This window comes from Mesoplodon densirostris, chromosome 4, assembly GCF_025265405.1.
Source record: "Mesoplodon densirostris isolate mMesDen1 chromosome 4, mMesDen1 primary haplotype, whole genome shotgun sequence".
In the NCBI taxonomy this organism is placed as follows: Eukaryota; Metazoa; Chordata; class Mammalia; order Artiodactyla; family Ziphiidae; genus Mesoplodon; species Mesoplodon densirostris.
In genome coordinates, this window is record NC_082664.1 from 122,842,747 (window position 1) to 122,864,249 (window position 21,503).

Genomic DNA, 21,503 nt, shown 5'->3' on the forward strand with positions numbered 1-21,503 from the left:
GTTGCCCGGGTTTGCATCCTGCTTCTGCCACTTGGTAGCTGCGGTCTTAATATCTCTAAGCTGAGGTTTCCCCACCTATAAAACGGGGATAAAAATATCTGCCTTCGAGGATAAATGTGAACAATCCTCATCATGTGCTTAGCACAGAGCCTGGTGCATGGTGAGCATTCTCTCAGTGTTAACCATCAGCAAGGACCAAGGACTATGGCCACACAAACTCCCAGAGTGAGATTCCCCATGTGCGGTCCTGCGATCCCTGCTTGTTCCCCATACTGGTAAGCAGTAAATTCCTTAAGCTATAAAGGGCCAGGGGGCTTGCTTTCACGGGGAGTCCTGAACTGAAATGCTAGGAAGATTATGTCTCTCTCTTTCCTCTTTTTTTTTTTTTTTTTTTTTTGCGGTATGCAGGCCTCTCACTGTTGCGGCCTCTCCCGTTGCGGAGCACAGGCTCCGGACGCGCAGGCTCAGCAGCCATGGCTCACGGACCCAGCCGCTCCGTGGCATGTGGGATCTTCCCGGACCGGGGCACGAACCCGTGTCCTCTGTATCGGCAAGCGGACTCTCAACCACTGCACCACCACGGAAGCCCTTTCCTCTTTTTATTTTTATTTTTTGGCTGCATGGCATGTGGGACCTTAGTTCCCCGACCAGGGATCGAACCGGTGCCCCCTGCAGTGAAAGCATGGAGTCTTAACCACTGGACACCAGGGGAGTCCCTCTCCTTCCTCTTTCTAAAGAAGCCCAAGAAATTGAGAAGGAGGAGACTATTTTATTTTTATTTTTTTTTTGTTTTTGTTTTTGTTTTTGTTTTTTTGCGGTACGCGGACCTCTCACTGTTGTGGCCTCTCCCGTTGCGGAGCACAGGCTCCGGACGCACAGGCTCAGCGGCCATGGCTCACGGGCCCAGCCGCTCCGCGGCACGTGGGATCTTCCCGGACCGGGGCACGAACCCGTGTCCCCTGCATCGGCAGGTGAACTCTCAACCACTGCGCCACCAGGGAAGCCCAGGAGGAGACTATTTTAAAAAGGAGTCCCTCCTACTAAGGAGGCCACAGTGGTCACAGCAGGAATGTCCCTATGGTTCCAAACATGTGGTTAAGAGACACCTGTAAAACGTAACATGGATCTTCAACAACAAGCTCAGAGGGAAGATGACCACAGGTAACCAGGGTCTCCCTAGAAAGAAGGGGGAACCACAGTGCTGCCTCTGCAGGTGGGTTTACCCAGCTAAATAGGTGGTCCTCAACTGCAGGCAATTTTGTCTCCCAGGGAACATCTGGCAACGTCTGGAGATATTTTTCACGGTCACAACTGAAGGAGCGTCTTACTGGCATCTAGTAAGTAGAGACCAGAGATGCTGCTAAACTTTTAACAGTGCACAGAACAGTCCCACAGCAAAGAATTATCCAGCCCAAAATACCAGTAGTGCCAAGGCTGAGAAACTCTGGTCTAGATACATCAGACTTGGGTAGAAATCCTGCCTGTGACATTAGAAGGGAAGCTCCTTGAGAAGCAGCCTGTTTGGGTACACAGCATGTAGCTCAAAGCTGGCATCTGCCATCACAACAACAGCAAACAATGACAGCGACACTTACATACAACTTACTGGGTCCAACAACATCCTCCACCCTTTATATACAACTCACGCAATCCTCAGAACAACCTATACGATAAGGACTATTATCATCCGCATTTTACAGATGACAAAACTGAGGCACAGGACCTTGCCCAAGGTCCAGAGTTAGTAAGCAGCAGAGCCAGGTATCAACTCAGCAGTTTGGCTTCAGAGTCCAAATTCACATCGTAGGCACTTGGTAAGTGTATGATGAGTTAATGGAAAAAAGATGAACTCGGCCATAAGTAAAAACATGCATTAAAGATATGAGAAGCAATACAAACAGAATAAAATTAGGAACAAAAGGACATTGACTTCTCTACTTCTCCAAACTACCCAAGAAGTGAGCATCCTGTGGAGGGGATGGAAGCCGGCTGGCATGTGAAGACTCCACTTGCCAAATTCCTCCATCATCAAGAATCGGGTAACATCATCATTTGGAGGAGAAGGGGGGCCACTAACATACACACAAGGACAGTGGCCTTAAGACTGTACTATTCATTTTCTTTTCCAAAGACCAAGATTTGTGGCCTAAGTGATAAGTTATTCTGTCTGTCAAAAGTTTGTTTTAACTGTAATCTGGCCTGGAAACATAACATAGTGGGGAATTTAGAAGTTATTTTAAACACACCTTTTTATGGTTTGAGTTTTGTGTGTATAAGTGTGGGAGGGAATGGAAATCTCAAGAAAAAAATTGAAGTACATAAAATAGTCATTTTTTTCTTATAACTATTTATAGTCTCAAAGTCACTTTGTTAGGGTCAAAACACACACAAAACATCTATTCTGTAGGACTCTGCTTGTTTGTAGTAAGATCACATGTGAGATACGGGTGCTGAGTTTGTTCAGACAATAATAACAAATTTACAATGTATTTATTTTTAAATACTGTTACAAATGGAACTACAAACTTCCAAAGGAAGGAATTTATAAACTGGGTTGTGTGTGTTTCTGTGAAGCAGGAAAATCACTTAGAACAAAAGAAATATTCACGATGTAGAAAAATAAAGGGTTTTTTTGCCCTTGAACTTAGTACGAATTAAATACCAAAATAGTTTTTTAAGGAAATCAGGGCAGAGGGTGTCATAGGGAAGGAACACTCAAAACTCAACAGAGGGACTTCCCTGGTGGTCCAGTGGTAAAGAGTCCACCTTACAATGCAGGGGACGCAGGTTCGATTACTGGTCAGGGAACTAAGATCCCACATGCCGCGGGGCAACTAAGCCCGCACGCTACAACTACTGAGCTCGTGCGCCACAACTACTGAGCTTGCGTGCCTCAACTCTAGCCCACATGCCGCAAACTACAGAGCCCCACGCACTCTGGAACCCGCACGCCACAACTTCAGAGCCCATGTGCCCTGTAGCCTGCACGCCACAACTAGAGAAGAGAAAACCAGCACACCACAACTAGAGAGAAGCCCATGTACCACAACAAAGATCTTGAGGCCCACAACTAAGACCTGACACAGCCAAAAATAAATAAAATAAATAAGTAAATCTTAAAAAAAAAAAAAACCTCAATGGATATCATTTTTGCCATTAAAAATGTGGGCTGGTTGCCTCAGTTTTCCCAGCTTACATTACCCCAGTGTCTGCTTCCTCTGATGGTCCCTCAGCATCTTCACAGACTTCTACAAATAGAATATGTGACCCAAGTTTACCTAGGTCTTTCATGTTTCATTTCTTGATTTAGAGCTTTCCCACAAGATAAGAACTCCTTTCATAATCTAGAGAAGGAGGGATCTGAAGCAGAGCAGAGGATTAACAAAGGCAGAGCCTCCATGTTGGGAAGCGGATGGCTGTGACTTCCTTCCTGTTTTCCTGGCACCGGCCACGGGCAGTGGACATCAACATAAATGGGACCAAGACTCCTTCTCCACAGGAGAGACCTGGTAGATACCACAAGGCTGGGAGGATGAAAACCCAATGCAAGTTAAGTCAGCCAAGGTTGGAGAAGGCAAAGAAGTCCTAAGGGGCTGGGAAGGCAGACCCAGTCTGCTGTTGAGGAAGTCAGCAAGCACTGGCCAATGTGAAAACTGGGCTCCAGGCAAAGTGGTTTATTCTGTGTTACACTTTGTGCCATCTACCCATGGGCAAATAGCACACTCAGAAAAAAATTAGAGATCTGGTAGGGAATCCTAGCCCTAAACCAGAAAAAGGCTAAGAGGCCAGGAATTCCCCATTATGTCCCAAATAAAAGCTGAAGGTGTTCTCTTTCTGCTACATTGTCAAGGGCTTTCCCAAACATACGGTCCAAAGCTTGCTGCTCCATTAGTAACAGAAGCAAATTTGACTTCTCGGCTGCTGGATTTGAAACCAAGAGATTAGGCACAGCATGAATTAATGAACATTAACATTTTTCCCAGTCCTTAATAAGGTCCTTTTACTTTAATTTCTTCATTTCTCATAAGTAGAAATACTCTTAATTTTTCAGAAGCACTCAGTTATATTTATGCCATTAGAAACAGAAGGTCTGACAAATACCAGCTGGAAAAGACACAGTGCCTGCTTTAGAGTCAGCTTCCAGTTCTGCAAGGGTTCTGTGGCTGGACATTCACTAATGAGAATGCGCCTTATGCTGTTCTTTGAAGAGCATCTTTGTTTCCTGGTAACTCTGAAAGGACAATCCCACACTGCTCCAAAGACTTTCATTGCCATTTCAGTAATGGCATTTAATGCACTGCATGGTCTTCTTTCTCCTTTTCTTTACTGAGGTACAACACACATGAAGTGCATAAAGTATTCTCATTCTAAATGTATGACTCCTTACACTTTTAAGACCTAAAAAACCAGCACCTAGGTCAAGATCAAGAGTATTTCCAACATCCTGGAAGGTTTCCTCATGCCTCTTACTAGTCAATCCCACCCCCACCCCTCGTAGGTATCAATTATTCTGATTTTATTTTCACCACGTATTAGCTTTGTCTGTTCTTGAACTAAATACAAATGGACTCATACTGTAGGTATTTTGTGTCTAGTTTCTTAGAGTCAATAAGAAAAATGTATTCAGTGAATTCACTGAATGAATTCATGTGAAATTTATTCAGTTGTTGCTTATACGAGTAGTTTATCTTTAACAACTTTATTGAGGTATAACTGACACAAAATAAATTATACATATTTGAAGTGTACAATTGGATAAGATTGCTCATACCTATTCGCCCATGAAACCAGCACCATCATCAAGATAATGCACATATCCATCGCCCCAAAGGTGTCTTTGTACCCCTTGGTCATCTCCCCTTCCTCCCCTTCTCCATCCCCCACAAACACAGATATTCTTTCCATCATTATAGATTACTTTACATTTCCTAGAAGTTTATATAAATGGATTAATACAGTCCACTTTTTTGTATAGATTCTCCCACTCAGCATAATTATTTTGAGATTCATCCATGTTGTAGCAGGTATCAATAGTTTCTTTGTTTTTATTGCTGAGTAGTATTTCTTTGTGTGGATAGACAACAATTTGTTCATCCATTCACCTGTTGATGGACATTTGGGTTGTTTCCAGTTTATGGCAAATAAAGCTGCTATGAATATTCATGTACAGGTCTGTGTGTGGATATATATTTCCTTTTCTCTTGGGTAAATGCTGGATCATATGATAGGTATATGTGTAATTTTTTTAACTGCCAAAATGTTTTCCAGAATAGTTTACCATTTTTATAGTCCCACCAACAGCCTGCGAGGGAGGCAGTCTCCTCCACGTCGCCATCAGCACTTGGTACAATCAGTCTTTTATTTTATTTTATTTTATATTATATTATTTTATTTTATTTTATTTTTTCAATCAGTCTTTTAAATTTAAGCTACTCTAGTAGGTGTGTAGCCATATCTCATCGTAGTTTTAATTTGTATATCCCTAATGACTAATGATGTTGAAAGCTTTTTCTGAGCTTATTTGCCAACCATGTACCTTTGGTGAAGCATCATTTCAAATCTTTTGCTTACTCTTGTATCAGGTAGTTTTTCCTTATTATTGGGTTTTGAGTGTTCTTTATATATTCTGGATACAAGTCCTTTATCAATATGTGGCTTGTAAATATTTTCTCTCAGTCTGTGGCTTGCCTTTTCATTCTCTTAAGAGTTAGGAGTTTTGATAAAATTTAATCAATCAACTCTTTCTTTTATAGGTCATGAGTTTGATGTTGTATCTAAAAAATAAAATCTCTGTCTAGTCCAGTCACAAGTATTTTCCCCTTTGTTTCCTTCTAGAAGGTTTAAGGATTTAGGTTTTACATTTAGATTTATGATCAATTTCAAGTTAATTTTTGCATATTGTACACGGTATGGATTGAAGTTCACTATTTTGCATGTGGATATCCAACTGTCCCAGGATTATTTATTGAAAGATTACCCTTTGTCCACTGAATTACCATCGCACTTTTTCCACAATTCAGTTGTCCATATATTTGTGGATCTATATTCTGTTCCACTATTTATCTACCTTGATGCCAATAACATGATATCTTTATTACTGTAGTTTCATAATAATGCAAATATTAGGTAGTATAACTCCTGGAATTTTGTTCTTTTTTTTGAAATTTTTTTTGGCTATTCTAGGTCCCCTGCATTTCATAAAGGTTTTTTAATGAGTTTGTTAATTTTTGCAAAAAGTCTGCTGGGAATTTTATTGGTATTGTGTTAAATCTATATATCAATTTAGAGAGAATGGTTATCTTAATAATATTGAGTTTCTTACTCATAAACATAGTATATTTCTCCATTTATTTACGTCTTCTTTAATTTCTCTCAATAATGTTTTATAGTTATAAGTGTATAGGTCTTTCACATCTTTTGTCAAATTTACCCCTAGGTATTTCATATTTTTCATGCTGTTGTAAATGATATCATTTTTGACTTAATTTTCTATTACTCATTGGCAGTTGACAGAAACACAATTGACTCTTTGCTTATTGACCTTATATCCAATAACTTAAACTCACTTATTCTAATAGTCTTTTTTAGATTTCATCAGATTTTCTACAGACAATTTTGTTGTCTGAAAATAAAGACAATTTTACTTCTTCCTTTCCAATTCAGATACATTTTATTTCTTTTCATTGCCTGACAGCATTGGTTAGAACTTCCAGTACAATGTAGAAGTGGTGAGAGAAAACACTGCTGTCTTTTTCTCCATCTTAGAAGGAAAGCATTCAGTCTTTCATCATTAAGTATGGTTAGCTATAGGTTTTTAGTAGATGTCCTTTATCGGGTTATAGCAAGTTTCTTTTTATTCCTAGTTTGCTGAGAGCTTTTATCAGGAATGGATGTCAGATTTTGTCAGAACTTTTCTGCATTTAATGAAGTAGCCATATGGTTTTTCTTTTTTAGTTTGTTAATATGATGAAATATATCAATTCATTTTTAAATGTTGAACCAAACTCTTATGACTGGAATGAAGCCCACTTATTCATGATGTATTATCATTTCTTATAATGTTGGATTTAATTTGCGAAAATTTTATTTAGAGCTTTTGTATCTCTGTTCATGATGAATAATCGCCTACAGTTTTCTTACCTTGTAACATCTTTATTTGGCTTTGGTATGTAGTGCTGTTCTCATAGAATGAGTTGGGAAGTTTTCTTTCTCTTCCATTTTCTGGAAGAGCTTCTGTAAAGTTAGTATTATTTCTTCCTTAAATGCTTGTAAGAATTCATTAGTAAAGCCATCAGGACCTGGAGTTTTCTTTGCAGGAAGATTTTAAACTACAAATTCCATTTCTTTAATAAATATAGGAATATTCAGGTTATCTATTTCTTTTTGAGTGAGCTTTGATAGTCTGTATCTCTCAAATGATTTGTCTTTTTCATTTAAGTTGTTGAATTTATAAGAATAAAGTATTAATAATATTCCCTTATTATCCTGTTAATAATATCTACAGAATCTATGGTGATGCTACCAGCCTGTCTCCTGATAATGACAATTTGTGTCTTCATTTTTTTATCCCTGATGATTCTGGTTCAAGATTTATCCATTTTATTGATCTTTTCAAAGAACCAACTTTTGGAATAAATGGTTTCCTTTATGGTTTTTCTGTTTCTACCTTATAGATTTCTGCTTTGATCTTTATTATTTCCTTTCTTCTTACTTTGAGTTTAATCATTCTTTCTCTAGTTGCTTCCTCAGTGGAAACTGAGGTCACTGATTAGAGACCTTTTTTGTCTTTATGGGTATTTAGTTATATAAATTTCCCCCTGCGTGCTGTTTTAGCAGCATCCCACAGTTTCTGATATTTTGTGTTTTCAATTTCATTCATGTCAAAGTACTTTCTAATTTCTCTTTCATCTCTTCTTTGACCCATGGATTATTTAGAAGTGTTTTATTTCATTTCCAAATATTTAGGAATTCTCCAGGTATCTTTTTTACTGATTGCTAAATTAATTCCACAGTGATCAGAGAATAAACTGTCAGTGACTTGAATCCTGTCTATTTAGACTTGCTTTATGGCCCCAAATATGATTTATCTTAGTAAGTGTTCTTCACGCACCTGAAAAGAATACATATCAGATTTTGTCTGGGGGAATGTCCTACAAACGTCCATTTGGTCAAGTTGATTGATGGTCATAGTCAAATCTTCTCCATTCTTACTGATTTTTCTGTCTATGTGCTCTACCAGTATTAGGAAAGTGGTATTACAGTCTCAGACAGTAATTGTGGACTTTTCTGTTTCTCCTTGCAGCTATATCAGATTTTGCTTCAGTAATTTGAAGCTCTATTATGAGGTACATAAATGTTTAGGATTGTTATGGCCTCTGATGAATTGACTCCTTTACCACTATGAAATGACTTTTTTTATCCTTGGTAATACTCTTTGCTCTGAAATCTACTGTATCTGATATTAATAGAGTCTCTCCAGCTTTCTTTTGACTAGTGTTAACATGGTATATCTTTTTCCATCCTTTTACTTTTAACCTAATTTGTGTCTTTATGTTGAAGTGTGTTTCCTATAAACAGCATACAGTTGAGTGTCTTGTTTTTTTATACCCAACCTGTCAAACTCTGCCTTGTAGTTGAGGTGCTTCTGTGATTATTAATATAATTATATTTAAGTCTAACATCTTGCTATTTGTTTTCTAGTTGTCCCATCTCTTTTCCTTCTATTTCTGCCTTTTTTTGAATTATTGGGGTATTTTTATGATGCTATTTTATTTCCTTCTGAGCTAAAATTCTTTGTTGTGTTTCTTGAATTGTTACTTCAAGGTTTATAGTATACGTCATTAACTTATCACAGTCTACCTTCAAGTAATATGACACAGTTTTACATATATTATAAGAACGTTACAATACTATACTTCCATTTATCCTCTTCTGGCATTTACACTATTGTTGCCATACATTTTACTTATACATATGTTATAAACTCCACAACACATTATATTGTTTTCATTTAAGGAGTCAATCTTTAAAAGAGATTTAAATAATTTTTCAAAACCTTATATATTAATCCATGCAGTTATTATTTCTGGTTCATCTCATTGTGTGTATAGGTCTATATTTCTTTCTGAAATCATTATCCTTCTGCCTAAAGAATTTCCTTTAACAATTTTTGTGGTACAGGTGTGGTACAGCATTTATGTTTGAACACATCTTTACTTTCATTTTTTGAAAGTTGTTTTTTCTGGGTATAGAATTCTAGGTTGACTGTTGTATTCTTTCAGTACTTTAAAGATATTGCTTCATTTGCATGAGTGACAGCAGACAAGGAATCTGTTATCATCTTTATCTTTGTTTCTGTGGATGTAATGTTTTTTCCCCTAAGGGCTTTAAAATTTTTATCTTTATCATTAATTTTAAGCAGTTTGATAATGGTGTAAGGGTGCCATTTTCTTCATGTTTCTAGTGCTTGGAGTTCATTGATATTCTTGGGTTCATAGTCTTTTAGTCAAATTTGGAACATTTCCTAATATTTTAAAAAATATTTTTCTGTCACCGCCCCCCCCCACCTCTTCTCCTTTTGGTACTCCAATTGTACATATAAAAGCTCACCTGAAGTTGTTCCGGAGGTCACTGATACTCCTCATCTTTTTTAGATTCTTTTTGGAAAGGTTCTATTGCTATATCTTCAAGTTCTCTTTTCTTCTGCACTGTCTAACTTTCCATTAATCCCATCCAGTGTAATTTTCATTTTCATCTCGAGAAGTTTGACATGGGTGTTTTTTATATTTTCCAAACCTCTACTTAACTTTTTGAATATATGGAATACAGTTTTAATAACTTTTAATATCCTTGTTTTCAAATTCTAACATCTGTGTCATTCTGAGTTGGTTTCAATTGACTGACTATTCTCATTATGGAGAATAATGCTAATGTTTTTCTGCTTCTGTGCATGCCTCGTAATCTTTGACTAAATGCCAGGCATCTTGAATTTTACCTTGTTGGGTGCTGGATATTTTCATATTCCTATATTCTTGAGACTTGTGCTAGGATAGCTAAGTTATTTAGAAACAGTTTGACCCTTTCAGTAGTGCTTTTATGACTTGTTTGTCATGTCCAGAGCAATGCAGTACCAAGGCAAGAGCTTCCTGAGTATTCTCTCCAATGCCTCCTGGATTATGAGTTTATAAAGCCTGGCTGCTGGGAAGAGTCACTGTTCCTGTTCCTGCCTGAGTACCAGAAATTGTTCCCTTTAATCCTGTCTGACAATTCTCTTCTGGCCTCAGGCTGTTTCCTCACACATGTGTTGGTCAGTGCAGCACTGTATCCTTGAGGAGAAAGTCCTGCAGATCTCTTGCAGTCTTCCCTTTGTGTAGTTCTCTCCTCTCTGGTACTCTGCCCTGCAGACTCTCTCCACCTTGATCTAGCTGGACTGTCAAGTCCATCTCCTTAACTCAAGGAGGTCAGAAGTTTCTGCCTGTATTCCCATTTCCCCAGCAGTTAGCTGGGGAAATTTTCACATTCAACTCATTTGTTTCTCATCTCTGAGGGATCACTGTCTTTTGTTGCCTGATGTCCAGTGTTTTGAAAAACACTGTTTTATATATGTTGTTTGGTTTTATTTTCTTTTGGTTGTTTCAGGTCAGAGGATTAGGGGAAATCTGGTCCCTGTTGCTCTATCTTGGCCATTTTGCTCTTATTCTAGATGGGAGAGTAAATCTGATCGCTGTTGGTCCATCTTGGCTGGAAACAGATGTCTAATTTTTAATTGTTGTTTAATGTTATCTTGTATGGACATATTATAATTTATTTATCCATTCTCTTGCTGATAGACTTTTGGATTATTTCTAATTTTAAGTTATTATAAATAAACTTCTATGAACATTTTTAATGTGTATTTTTTGGTGAGGCATGCACTCATCACTCTTGGGTTAATATTAATACTTAGAAGTAGAATAGCCAGGTTGTTAAAAAAAAAAGCTTTAAGATATGCTGCCAAACAAACAGTTTTAAGATATGCTGCCAAAGGGGTTTACTATTTAACCTCCCACCAGCAGTATATGAAAGTTCCTGTTGCTCCTCATCTTCATCAGCACTTGGTACTGTCAGTGTTGTTCATTTTAGCCATTCTGGTGGTGTCTCATTTTAACTTGTATTTCCCTAGGGACTAATGATTTACTTAATGATTTTGATTGAGCATCTTTTCACATGCTTACTGACCATTAGAATACCCTCTTACATGAAGTGTCTTTCCAAGTCTTTTGCCCATTTTAAAATTGAATTGCTTAACTTTTTCTTAATGATTAGTAGTTTCTTCATACAATCTGAGTATGAATCTTTTGTCAAATATATAATTGTGAATATCTTCACCCTGTCTATGGCTTATCTTTTCACTCTTTATGGTGTATTTCGATAAACAAAAGTCCTCAATTCCAATGAAGTCCAGTTCTTTTATGGTTAGTTCTTTTGGTGTGTTGTTTAAGAAATCCTTGCCTACCTCAAATCATTAGGATATTTTCATATATTTTCTTCTGGAAACATTACTGTTTTCTCCCTTCTTGAATACAGGAGCAATAATATGAGCAATTTTATGGGCTTCCCTGGTGGCGCAGTGGTTGAGAGTCCGCCTGCCAATGCAGGGGACGCGGGTTCGTGCCCCGGTCCGGGAGGATCCCGCATGCTGCAGAGCGGCTGGGCCCGTGAGCCATGGCCACTGAGCCTGCGCGTCCGGAGCCTGTGCTCTGCAACGGGAGAGGCCACAGCAGTGAGAGGCCTGCGTACCGCAAAAAATAATAATAATAATAATAATAATATGAGTAATTTTATGTTACCTAAAACTTCTTTTTGTCCTTCTATAGGCTTTCTGTTCAATATCCAGTTGTAGGACATTGTCAAGAGGCAATTTGAAGTCAATAGCTGCACACAGTAATTGTAGGCTCTAAACCCATTACAAGGTCCCCTGCTATTCACACTGTGGCTTGCTAATCAGTTAGAAAAACAAATATTTTACTTCAGCCTTTCTTCATTCTGTAGTGTGTCTGGGTTTTTTTTAGTTTGTTTGCTTGTTTTAAAGTTTCTATAAATAACAGATTGAAGAGCACTTCTCTTTGGCTGGTGGCCCTAGGAGTGAGTTTTTATTTCCTTCTTCATTGTTTTGCATTGTTTTCTAAATTCTCTGTAATAAACATGCATACTTTTAATTAAAAAGTAAACTTTAAAAAAAAACAAGTTAAGCAGTTGTGATTAAAGTATATGTATGTTTTTCCATATGTAGGAATAAAATACGATGTTTCACGATTCTTTCCTAAATAGATTATGTTGACCATACACATTATGACTTATAAAGCAACTTGCTCAGTGAATGTCTGTGGAGCAGACAGAACACTTTCATTAAGTTAAAAGCTTTCTGCAATCTGCATATTTTCCCGTACTAATAACACATGGTTTTTTTTTTTTTTTTTTTTTTTTTTTTGCTGTACGCGGGCCTCTCACTGCTGTGGCCTCTCCCGTTGCGGAGCACAGGCTCCGGACACACAGGCCCCGCGGCCATGGCTCGCGGGCCCAGCCGCCCCGCGGCACGTGGGATCCTCCGGGACCAGGGCACGAACCCGTGTCCCCTGCATCGGCAGGCGGACTCCCAACCACTGCGCCACCAGGGAAGCCCAACACATGGTTTTTATTAAATTCTTGGTCAAGTTTTTTTTGCTCTTGGTCTTACCTTATCAGCAAATGAAGCCACAGGGAGTTTTTAAAATGAAATCATTTGCCACGTGTCATTAAATAACTACCAAGAACAGAGGTTGAGCAATCCTTTCTGATGCCATCCATGTTGCAGAAGTGAGAGAAAGACTTCTGGATAGAAATCTCTCAAACGAGCTACTTATACTCTGCACCCGAGTCCCCCTTTCCTGCACTATTATGGGACAGTTTTTACAGAGATGTATCCAGTCACCCAAGCAGCATTTAGAAATGCATAGTTTACTTGACAGCATTCACAAATTATGTCTTTTCCTCAGAATAACTTACACTGTAGAAATGCTTCCATATGCTAAAGTTGGACACACTATAATAAATGAGAAAGAAAAAGAGATGTCTTTTAGAGGGTAGTTTTCATACGCATACTAAACTACAGTATGCACAAATCAGTAATGCTGTCCCTTAAGAATTTACCATAAATGGTTTTCTAATTCTTGCTGCTGCTCTCTACTACAGATTGAGAGTGGATCTTGCCACAAAACAGTCAGGAGGAATTCAATTATGATTTATCTAAGTAATGAAAACAATTGGATAGCAATCATAATTCTTATGTTTTAATGAAAAAATATACTTTTTTTTCTCAAATCCTTTGTGTTCCTTAAAGTCCCAACTTCAAAACACATATACAGTAATTACAGTTAACCTCTCTCTACCCGACTTTAGAGCAGTGGCTAGCAAATGGCGGGCCATGGGGCAAATCCAGTTTTTTGTAAATAAAGTTTCATTGGAACACAGCCATGTACATTTATTTACATGTTATCTATTGCTGCTTTTGTGCTACAAAAGCAGAGCTGACTAGTTGTGACAGAGACTTTGTAGCCCAGAAAGCCTAAAATAGTCACAACTGGCCATTTATAGAAAAACATTTCCAACCCCTGTTTTAATAAGTATCTCCTTATTTCTTATGTTGCAGAAATAAATGGATGTTACTACTGCCAGTACTGCTTGTGCTCCAGGATTTTGGGGATATAGCCAGGCAGGATGACAGTCACAGCTCCACAGAGCTCCAATAAAACGTCAAGAAGAAATTCACCAACCAAGAAAGCACTGAGTCTTTTCTTCTCTGGGGTGAATGACAATGACAATGATCCTGGCAGCTAAAATGTATATAATTATATTGAAGAACTGTCCTAAAATGCATGTTTTCCAAGTAAAGGAATCTATACGTTATTGTGAAAAAATAATTTTTTAAATCTAACTTTCTACTGCAAAGTTTTTCATATTTTGACAAGGAGGAACCATACACCAAGATGTGAAACTTTTTGCTCAAATTTTAAATTCAACATTCTAAAGTAATTCATAAATCATTTTTTAAAATTTCTCAGAACAAATACTTTCTTTAAGAAATATGGAGGCTTACCAAGCACATTATGGTACAGCTTGGTAAAGAGAATAAACATCATTAAAAAAAAAAAAAAAGAAAAAGAAATATGGAGGCAATACCTTTTTGTGAACCTTTTGTTCAGGCTATATTTATATCATTCAGGCTAACTTGAAAAATTAAGAGAAACAGCAAAGTAAGTTGACCATTTATAAAACATTTTCAGGTATGATGGTCTATTTGAATAACAGCAAAAAAAAAAAGAACACTGGTAGATTGATTCAACTATTAGGATTAACAACCCTGATTAACTCTGAACACTAATAAATAATACAACATAATAATGAAAATAGACAGTTGTCTTAGTCTGATCCAGCTGCTGTAACAAAAATACTATACACTGTGTGGTTTATGGAAAACTTAAATTTATTTTCCACAGTTTTGGAGTCTGGGATGTCCAAGATTAAGGGGCCTGTGGATTTGGTGTCTGGGGAGAACCTGTTTCCTGGTTCACCGACAGCAATGTTCTCCCTGTGTCCTCACATAGCAGAGGAGGTTAGAGATCCCTCTGGGACCCTTTTTATAAGGGCATTTATCCCCTCATGACCTAATAACCTCCCAAAGGCTCCACCTCCAAATATCATCACACTGGGGATTAAGTTTCAACAAATGAATTTGCGGGGACACATTTGGTCTATAGCATTCCATCCCTGGGCCCCCATAATTCACACCCTTCTTGCAAGCAAAATACATTCATTCCATCCCAATAACCCTGAAAGTCTTAACTGGTTCCAGCATCATTATTAAACTCTAGGCCCAGAGTCTCATCTAAATGTCATCTAAATCAGATATAGGTGAGACTCAAGGTATGATTCATCCTGAAGCAAATTGCTCTCCAGCTGTGAATATGTTAACATCAAACATGTTATGTGCTTCCAAAATACAATGGTAAGACAGGCACAGGAGAGACATTCCCATTCCAAATGGGAGAAAGAGGAAAGAAGAAAGTCCAAATTGGGGAAATTCCATAAAGGCTTAAGAATAATCCTCTTTGGCTCCATGCTCTGCCTTCCAGGCCCACTGGGCCCATGGTCCTACCTGCACAGGTTGGGGCCTCAAAGCTCCAGGCTGCCCTGCCCCGACTCTGGTTCTCCAAGGTTGGGGTCCTGGGACCTGGGCTCAAGCCTTGTCCTTTGAAATCTGGGTGGAGCCAGTCATGCCCCCAAGGCTCTGCTGGGCACAGCCCACACCCTCCCCTGGGCCACTGGAGCAGCTCCTGGCGCAGCTGAGGAGCTCAGAGTGAGTGTGGGGAGTGGAAACCGCCAAGAGAGGTGATGCGGAGATGAGCCAGATCTGGAAGGCACCGCAGCCCCCTTTGCATTCTTCCACTGTCCTGGACAATAGCTCCTGGCGTCTGTCAAGATAACTGACTAATCGCCTTATCAAATGGTCTCTCGACCACACCCGTAGTATCCTTTCCTGGACAGACTTTCTCATTCTTTTCAATACGGATCCACTGAAGATTTTCCAAATCTTTAAGTTCTGTGTTCTGCTTCCTTTCCAGTTAACAGTTCCATCTTTAAGTCATTTTTCTCTTCTCACTTTTTACTATGAGCAGTCAAGAGAAACCAGGCCACTCCTTCAACACTTTGCTTAGAAATTGCTTTGGCTAAATATCTAATTTCATCGCTTGCAAGTTCTACCTGCCACAAAACACCAGAACAGGAACAAGCCAAGTTCTTTGCCACTTTCTAACAAGCACAGCCTTTCCTCCAGTTTCCAATAACATGTTCCTCATTTCCATCTAAGACCCCATCAGAATGGCCTTTAACCTCCATATTTCTACCAATATTTCATTCGGGATTACTTAGGTATTCCCTAGGAAGATTGAGCTCCCCTCTTTTCTTTCTCAGCTCTCACCCGAATCGCCTTTAAAAGTCCATTCATGGCAGCATAGGCTTTTTCTAGCATGCACTTCAAAACTCCTCCAGCCTCTACCCATTACCCAGTTCCAATGCCACTTCCACGTTTTAGGTATTTGTTATAGCAGCACCACCACTTCTCAGTGCCGATTTTTGTCTTAGTCCGTTTGAGCTGCTAAAACAGAATATCATAGACTGAGTGGCTTATAAACAACAGAAATTGATTTCTCACCGTTCTGAAGGCTAGATGTCCAAGGTCAGAGTGCCAGCACAGTGCCGACCTCTGGGGTGCAGAATTCTCCTTGTATCCTCACATGGTGGGGCAGCAAGCTCTCCCATAACGCTTACAAGGGCACTAATCCTATTCATGAGGACCCCACTCCATCACCTAATCACCTCCCAAAGGTCCCACCTCCAAATACCATCACATAGGGGTTTAGGTTTCAACACACCAACCTGGAGGGCAGGGAGGACACAAACATTCAATCTATCATAGTTGTCCTCTCTGGCTCTTGAAATCATGAATGGGGATGATGTAGTAGAGTAAAAGGGTTATAAATTGCCAAGTGACTCCAACAAAATGATGTTTAGATCTTGGCCAGGTTTTCCATTCATTCAGTCAGTCTTTCAACAAGCATTTTATTGAGCACCTACAACAGGCCATGCTGTATTCCAGGAGGTGGAAATTGGGGAGTGAACAAGACAGGTAAGATGCCACCTTCATGGAGCTGACACCCTAATGGGGGACACAACACAATATAGGTTCACATCTGGCCCAGAAAGACCAAGTCAGAACATAATCCACAGACCTAAGATAAATTAGACTAATCAGCCAAGAACATCAAGAACTTCTCCCAAGGGCTTCCCTGGTGGCGCAATGGTTGAGAGTCCGCCTGCCGACGCAGGGGACATGGGTTCGTGCCCCAGTCCAGGAAGATCTCACATGCCGCGGAGCGGCTGGGCCCGTGAGCCATGGCTGCTGAGCCTGTGTGTCTGGAGCCTGTGCTCCGCAACGGGAGAGGCCACGACACTGAGAGGGCCGTGTACCGCAAAAAAAAAAAAAAAAAAAAGAACTTCTCCCAAGAAGGTGCATATCTAGGCAAACCTGTACACATACTCTTTTCTTGCCCCCCTTCTCTCCTGGACTTCACCTATGAAAAGCCCCTCTAGGAAAGGTTCCAACCAACTCAGTCACAGTTAGATACATATGACTGACCTATCAGTCCTCTCAGAAGTATCTGCATTTCATTACTTGTAGACATAAGGAGTTCCTAGATAGGAGAAAGGGATTTTAGGGAGCCTCCCAAAGTCATATCATGCATCTGTTTCTCAGGAAATATTAATCACACAACTGCTCTGTTGCAGGACAGCATTGGGCTTGTTTAGGCAACAGTGAATAATTCCTTTACTATGAAACACACAGAGCCTGAAGGGAAGCATGCTTGCTACTGTCCGTTTGTCCCTCCAGATGCTCTGTCCACCCTTCTCCACCCAGCCCTGTTGCCCAGGAGGCTGGCCTTTGAGCACTGCATTAAGGGATTTTTCTGTCTTCTGTCCTTTGATTGGATTCAGGTTTAGGGAGTCACCAGCAGGAGGTGGAGGGAAGGAGGAAAAAGAGGGCCGGGTCCTTATTTCCCTGCTCCCTCCCTGCCTGGCCACTGGCTGCAGTGTCCTTCTAACCGAAGATCATGGATGGCTCCCTCCGAGGGGTGCTCTTACATGGCTACAGCCTCAGCTTTAGCTGCAGCTCTCTCTCTAACCATCCACACGCATCCCCCTGAAGGTGCCCCTAGCAGGGGTAAAGGCTCCGTGCTGGTGCTCCTCCACCCCTAGGGGAGGTAGAGTCTGCTCACTCATCTCTCCTTAACCGCCCCACTCTAATGGACACAGGATACAAAGCCAGCACTGCTTTCGGATCAGAGACTGACTCTGGGCACCAGCTTCATTTTGAAGATCAGAAACTTCGGAAGGATAGGAAGACTGGTGAACATCCTATAAATGGTGCTTCCTCTGAGAATCAGCAGTGACTCAACCTCCAAATAGAACAAAGCTCAAGGTGGTGATGACTGGTTCAACCCCAGGCCCTTGGGCAGAGAAGGAAAGCCTCTGAACGGCCATGGCTTACCTTTCTGTGTTCAGTGAAGGGCTGTGGGCAGACGAGCTGGAATCCAAGCAGCAGGAGGGAACCCAGGACACTGAGAAAGAAAAACAGCAACAGGCAGGGCTGTGAGTATGTTCCAGGCAGCAGCATCCAGCAGAAGGCGCATCCCCGTCTCATCACTGGAAGGGAGAGCACAGTCCAACCCAGGCCCTGGATGTGACCCAGTGAAGATGCAAAGGGCCCCACAGGAGAGGAGAGAGCTGCGGGCAGGGCTGTGGCATGAGGCAGACCTGGGATCAAACCTGGGATCAAACCCCACTTTACTGCTTACCAGCAAGGTTTCCAAGTCAGGACTTTAACCTCTTTGAGCCTCAGTCTCCTCCCTTGTAAGATGGGGACACCACAGAAGCTGGCTGGAGGTCTGGGGAGGCCTGTATAAGATAACACACCGTGCCTGGCACAGAGTAAGTGCTCGTGCATGCTTGGTACTCGTGGAGGTGGTAAGGTCAGGCCAGAAGGGGGGCTGCTTCTCCCAGGGAAGTTCCTCTCCCACATTCCAGGCTTTCCTCGGAACCATTCCTCTGCCCGTCCTTGGGCTTTTAGTGTCCCATATGTTCTCCATGGGTGAGATTAGCTGTGTTAAGCCCCACTGTCACCAGCCCTGATTAGGGCTTGTCATCAAATAAAGAGAAGGTGTAGAAATAGGAGCCAGCTGGCCCCAAGACAGCAGGGTGTGCTGGGAGAGCGTGAAGCTTTGGATTCAAACACATCGAGGCCAGAATCCCAGCTACGCCATTCCCATCTGGGTGAGCCTGGGTGAGCCAATGTCTCTGAGCTTCAATGTTTTCATCTTCTGTAAGGATCACTGAAGATAACAGAGATGGACACGCCCGGCACAGCTAGTTAGTCAGAGGAGAAACAAGTACTGCCAATTAATTAAATGCCTGAAGTTTCCTGATGTCACATCATCAACAGCACTGTTTGAAGCATCCCAGGAAAAAGGCCACTGGTCCTACTTAGTTGTCTTTTGAATTCTTTTTTTAAGGGTTTAGCCCTGAGGGCAGTTAGGTAACCCAGTGCTTCTCAACCTTCTTGAGGCCTCTAACATAACTGAGAGATGTGAAACATGCCCTTGTCCAAGGAAAACTCACTGTGTAGAGGCGGGCATGAGGACTACCTGTCTGAATCTGGGGGGTAAGGTCTGTGGAGCTAGAAAAGCTCCCACCATCTCTGAGAACCCTAAATTCCACCCTAACCCTAACCCTCACTGTGCCTGAAAATGAGACTGGTCTAGCAGACCACACAGAATGGATGTGGCCGGACTGGTTAGAGGCCGTGTGGTGGGACAAGAAGCATGGGGAAGGGATATGTACCAAGGTGTTCCATGCATCCTTTTTGTTGCTGTCTTAGAGTTGCACTGAGGTCCCAAAGCTAAGAACCAATGGGATGACATACACACACGTTCCAAAGAGAAGGGCTGCACCGTGTACTCAGGACCAGAAACGGAGGCGCCTCCCTCTGCCCCCACCCATCCTGCCCCGCAGCCCCTCACCCTAAACCTTCAGGCTGAGCAAGGAGTGGGGTGTGGGCTGGAGAATGAGAGAAGTTTGCTAGGGATGCAGAAATGCTGAGCACAGCCCCTCCACCCCCCTTAGGGGAGGAAAAGTTGGAGCTCCTCCCAGCCAAACAAGGAGGGCTACCATTCGAGAGCTTGATCTGGACCCCCTGGGTTTGGGGTATAAGGAGCAGTGCTTGATTTTCCCCTGAAACGTAGTTAAAGGACAAAACCTGGCTGGAGTGTCTAGGAGGGCGGAGCGGTGCGAGAGGGCTGGGGTGGGAGCAGCCTACGTACCTGGAGCTTACAGGGGCAAGAAAAGCTGGGGTTCTCCCATGGAAATCAGGACTTAGGTCCTCTGGCAAGGACCTCATCAAAGCAGATTGCTCACCAAAAGACAGGTGATGTGTGGTGCATACCCACGGGGCCCAGGAGCTGGGGGAGGCGGGATAAAGAGGCAGCCAGTACTTGCACAGCCTGAACCAGGGGATGCACAGCAGGAGATCCCAGTGAGGGGGAGGTTCTCCAAAGGACCAACCAAAGGGCCCTGAGAGGAGAATCCACAACATAGACATCAGACAGCAACACCAGGTGACAGCGGGCACCGATGCTATTGAGATCCTCTTTGCCCAGCTATCTGTCCCCTCCCCTGCTCTGTCCTGGAGGAACTAATGAGGACCAGAGGGAGGGGGGCACAGAGGGGAACTAGGAGTGTGAAGAAACAGCCAAGCCCTCTCTTCCCACTACAGGGGTCTGAGGCCAGACCAGGCCCAGGATGGGGGGAAGAAAGAAGCTTTAAATTGGATGAGAGACTGAAAATTTTATATCTGACTAGACTTTCTTTTAATGTAGCATATCTGTACATGAAATCCTTCCAAGTAAGGAATCTATTCAGAAAAATATAAAATCAGTGGTGAAAAGAATCAAAGAGTTGATTTATAACTTGCTGAGGCTCTAGGCCAGTGCTGTCCAAGAGAACTTTCTACAACAATGGAAATGTTCTCTCTCTGTACTGTCCAATGCACAGGCACATGGACCTGTGCTGCTCAGCACACAGGGGGCTAAGGGTGCACGCCTGGATGGTGAAGTTGCTGATGCCTTAGATTTACCCAAAAAGTACTCAAGGAAAACAAAAACTAAAGCTACTGAAGGAAAACTAAAACTTCTAGAAGGATGGGCATTCAACCATTAAAGCTACCCCCTCCCTCACATACACACATCTTTTGGGGCCTTTTGATACTTGAAAGAGAGACTGCTCATTAAACCTGCAATGGACCAGAAAACTGCCTAAGCTGTCTTCCAGGCACGGGGCAGGGGTATCTAAAGGAGTGGGTGTGGACACAGTGATGGGAAAAGAACAGTTATTTTTCTAGTTGTTTCCTTACTGGATACAACCTTATGCTCCTTGGTTACATGACCTTGGGCAAAGCACCTCTGCACCTCAGTTTCTTCATCTGTAACATGGGAATAATAGAACATGCCCTGCCTACCTCAAATGAGTTCATGTGCAAGAAAGCACCTTATGAGGCCGTGCCTACAAATCTGAATCATTTGTAACACATTCTGGCACTGTTTACTCATTTAAAAAGAAAACCAGATTGGTGTGGTTTTGTTAAGAAAACAAACAGCAGCTCCAGAAATGCGTTACACCTCAGCCCCTCAAAGTTCTTGGCACACACCTAAGCCACATATTTGTAATGCAATCACGAGCCATTTTGCATAACCACTCATCCCAGGCTACACTTCCATAACAGTCGGGGGACTTGGAGTGAGAGAGGGAGTGAAAGATGGGAGAAGGGAAAATTCTAGGTTTCCTGTTATCTTGGAGGGACTGCATTCCAGGGTTGCCTG

The 21,503-nt window shown here is 41.5% G+C and overlaps 1 protein-coding gene across 1 annotated transcript in view; it reads right to left on the bottom strand.

Moving 5' to 3' along the window:
* The window catches only part of THSD4 (thrombospondin type 1 domain containing 4), a 571,330-nt gene that overhangs the window by 540,672 nt on the left and 9,155 nt on the right, over nucleotides 1-21,503 (bottom strand). Inside the window, exon 2 of the mRNA XM_060097078.1 lies at nucleotides 18,122-18,191. Within this exon, the coding sequence (XP_059953061.1) occupies nucleotides 18,122-18,191 (70 nt within the window). The remainder of the gene's footprint in view (nucleotides 1-18,121; nucleotides 18,192-21,503) is intronic.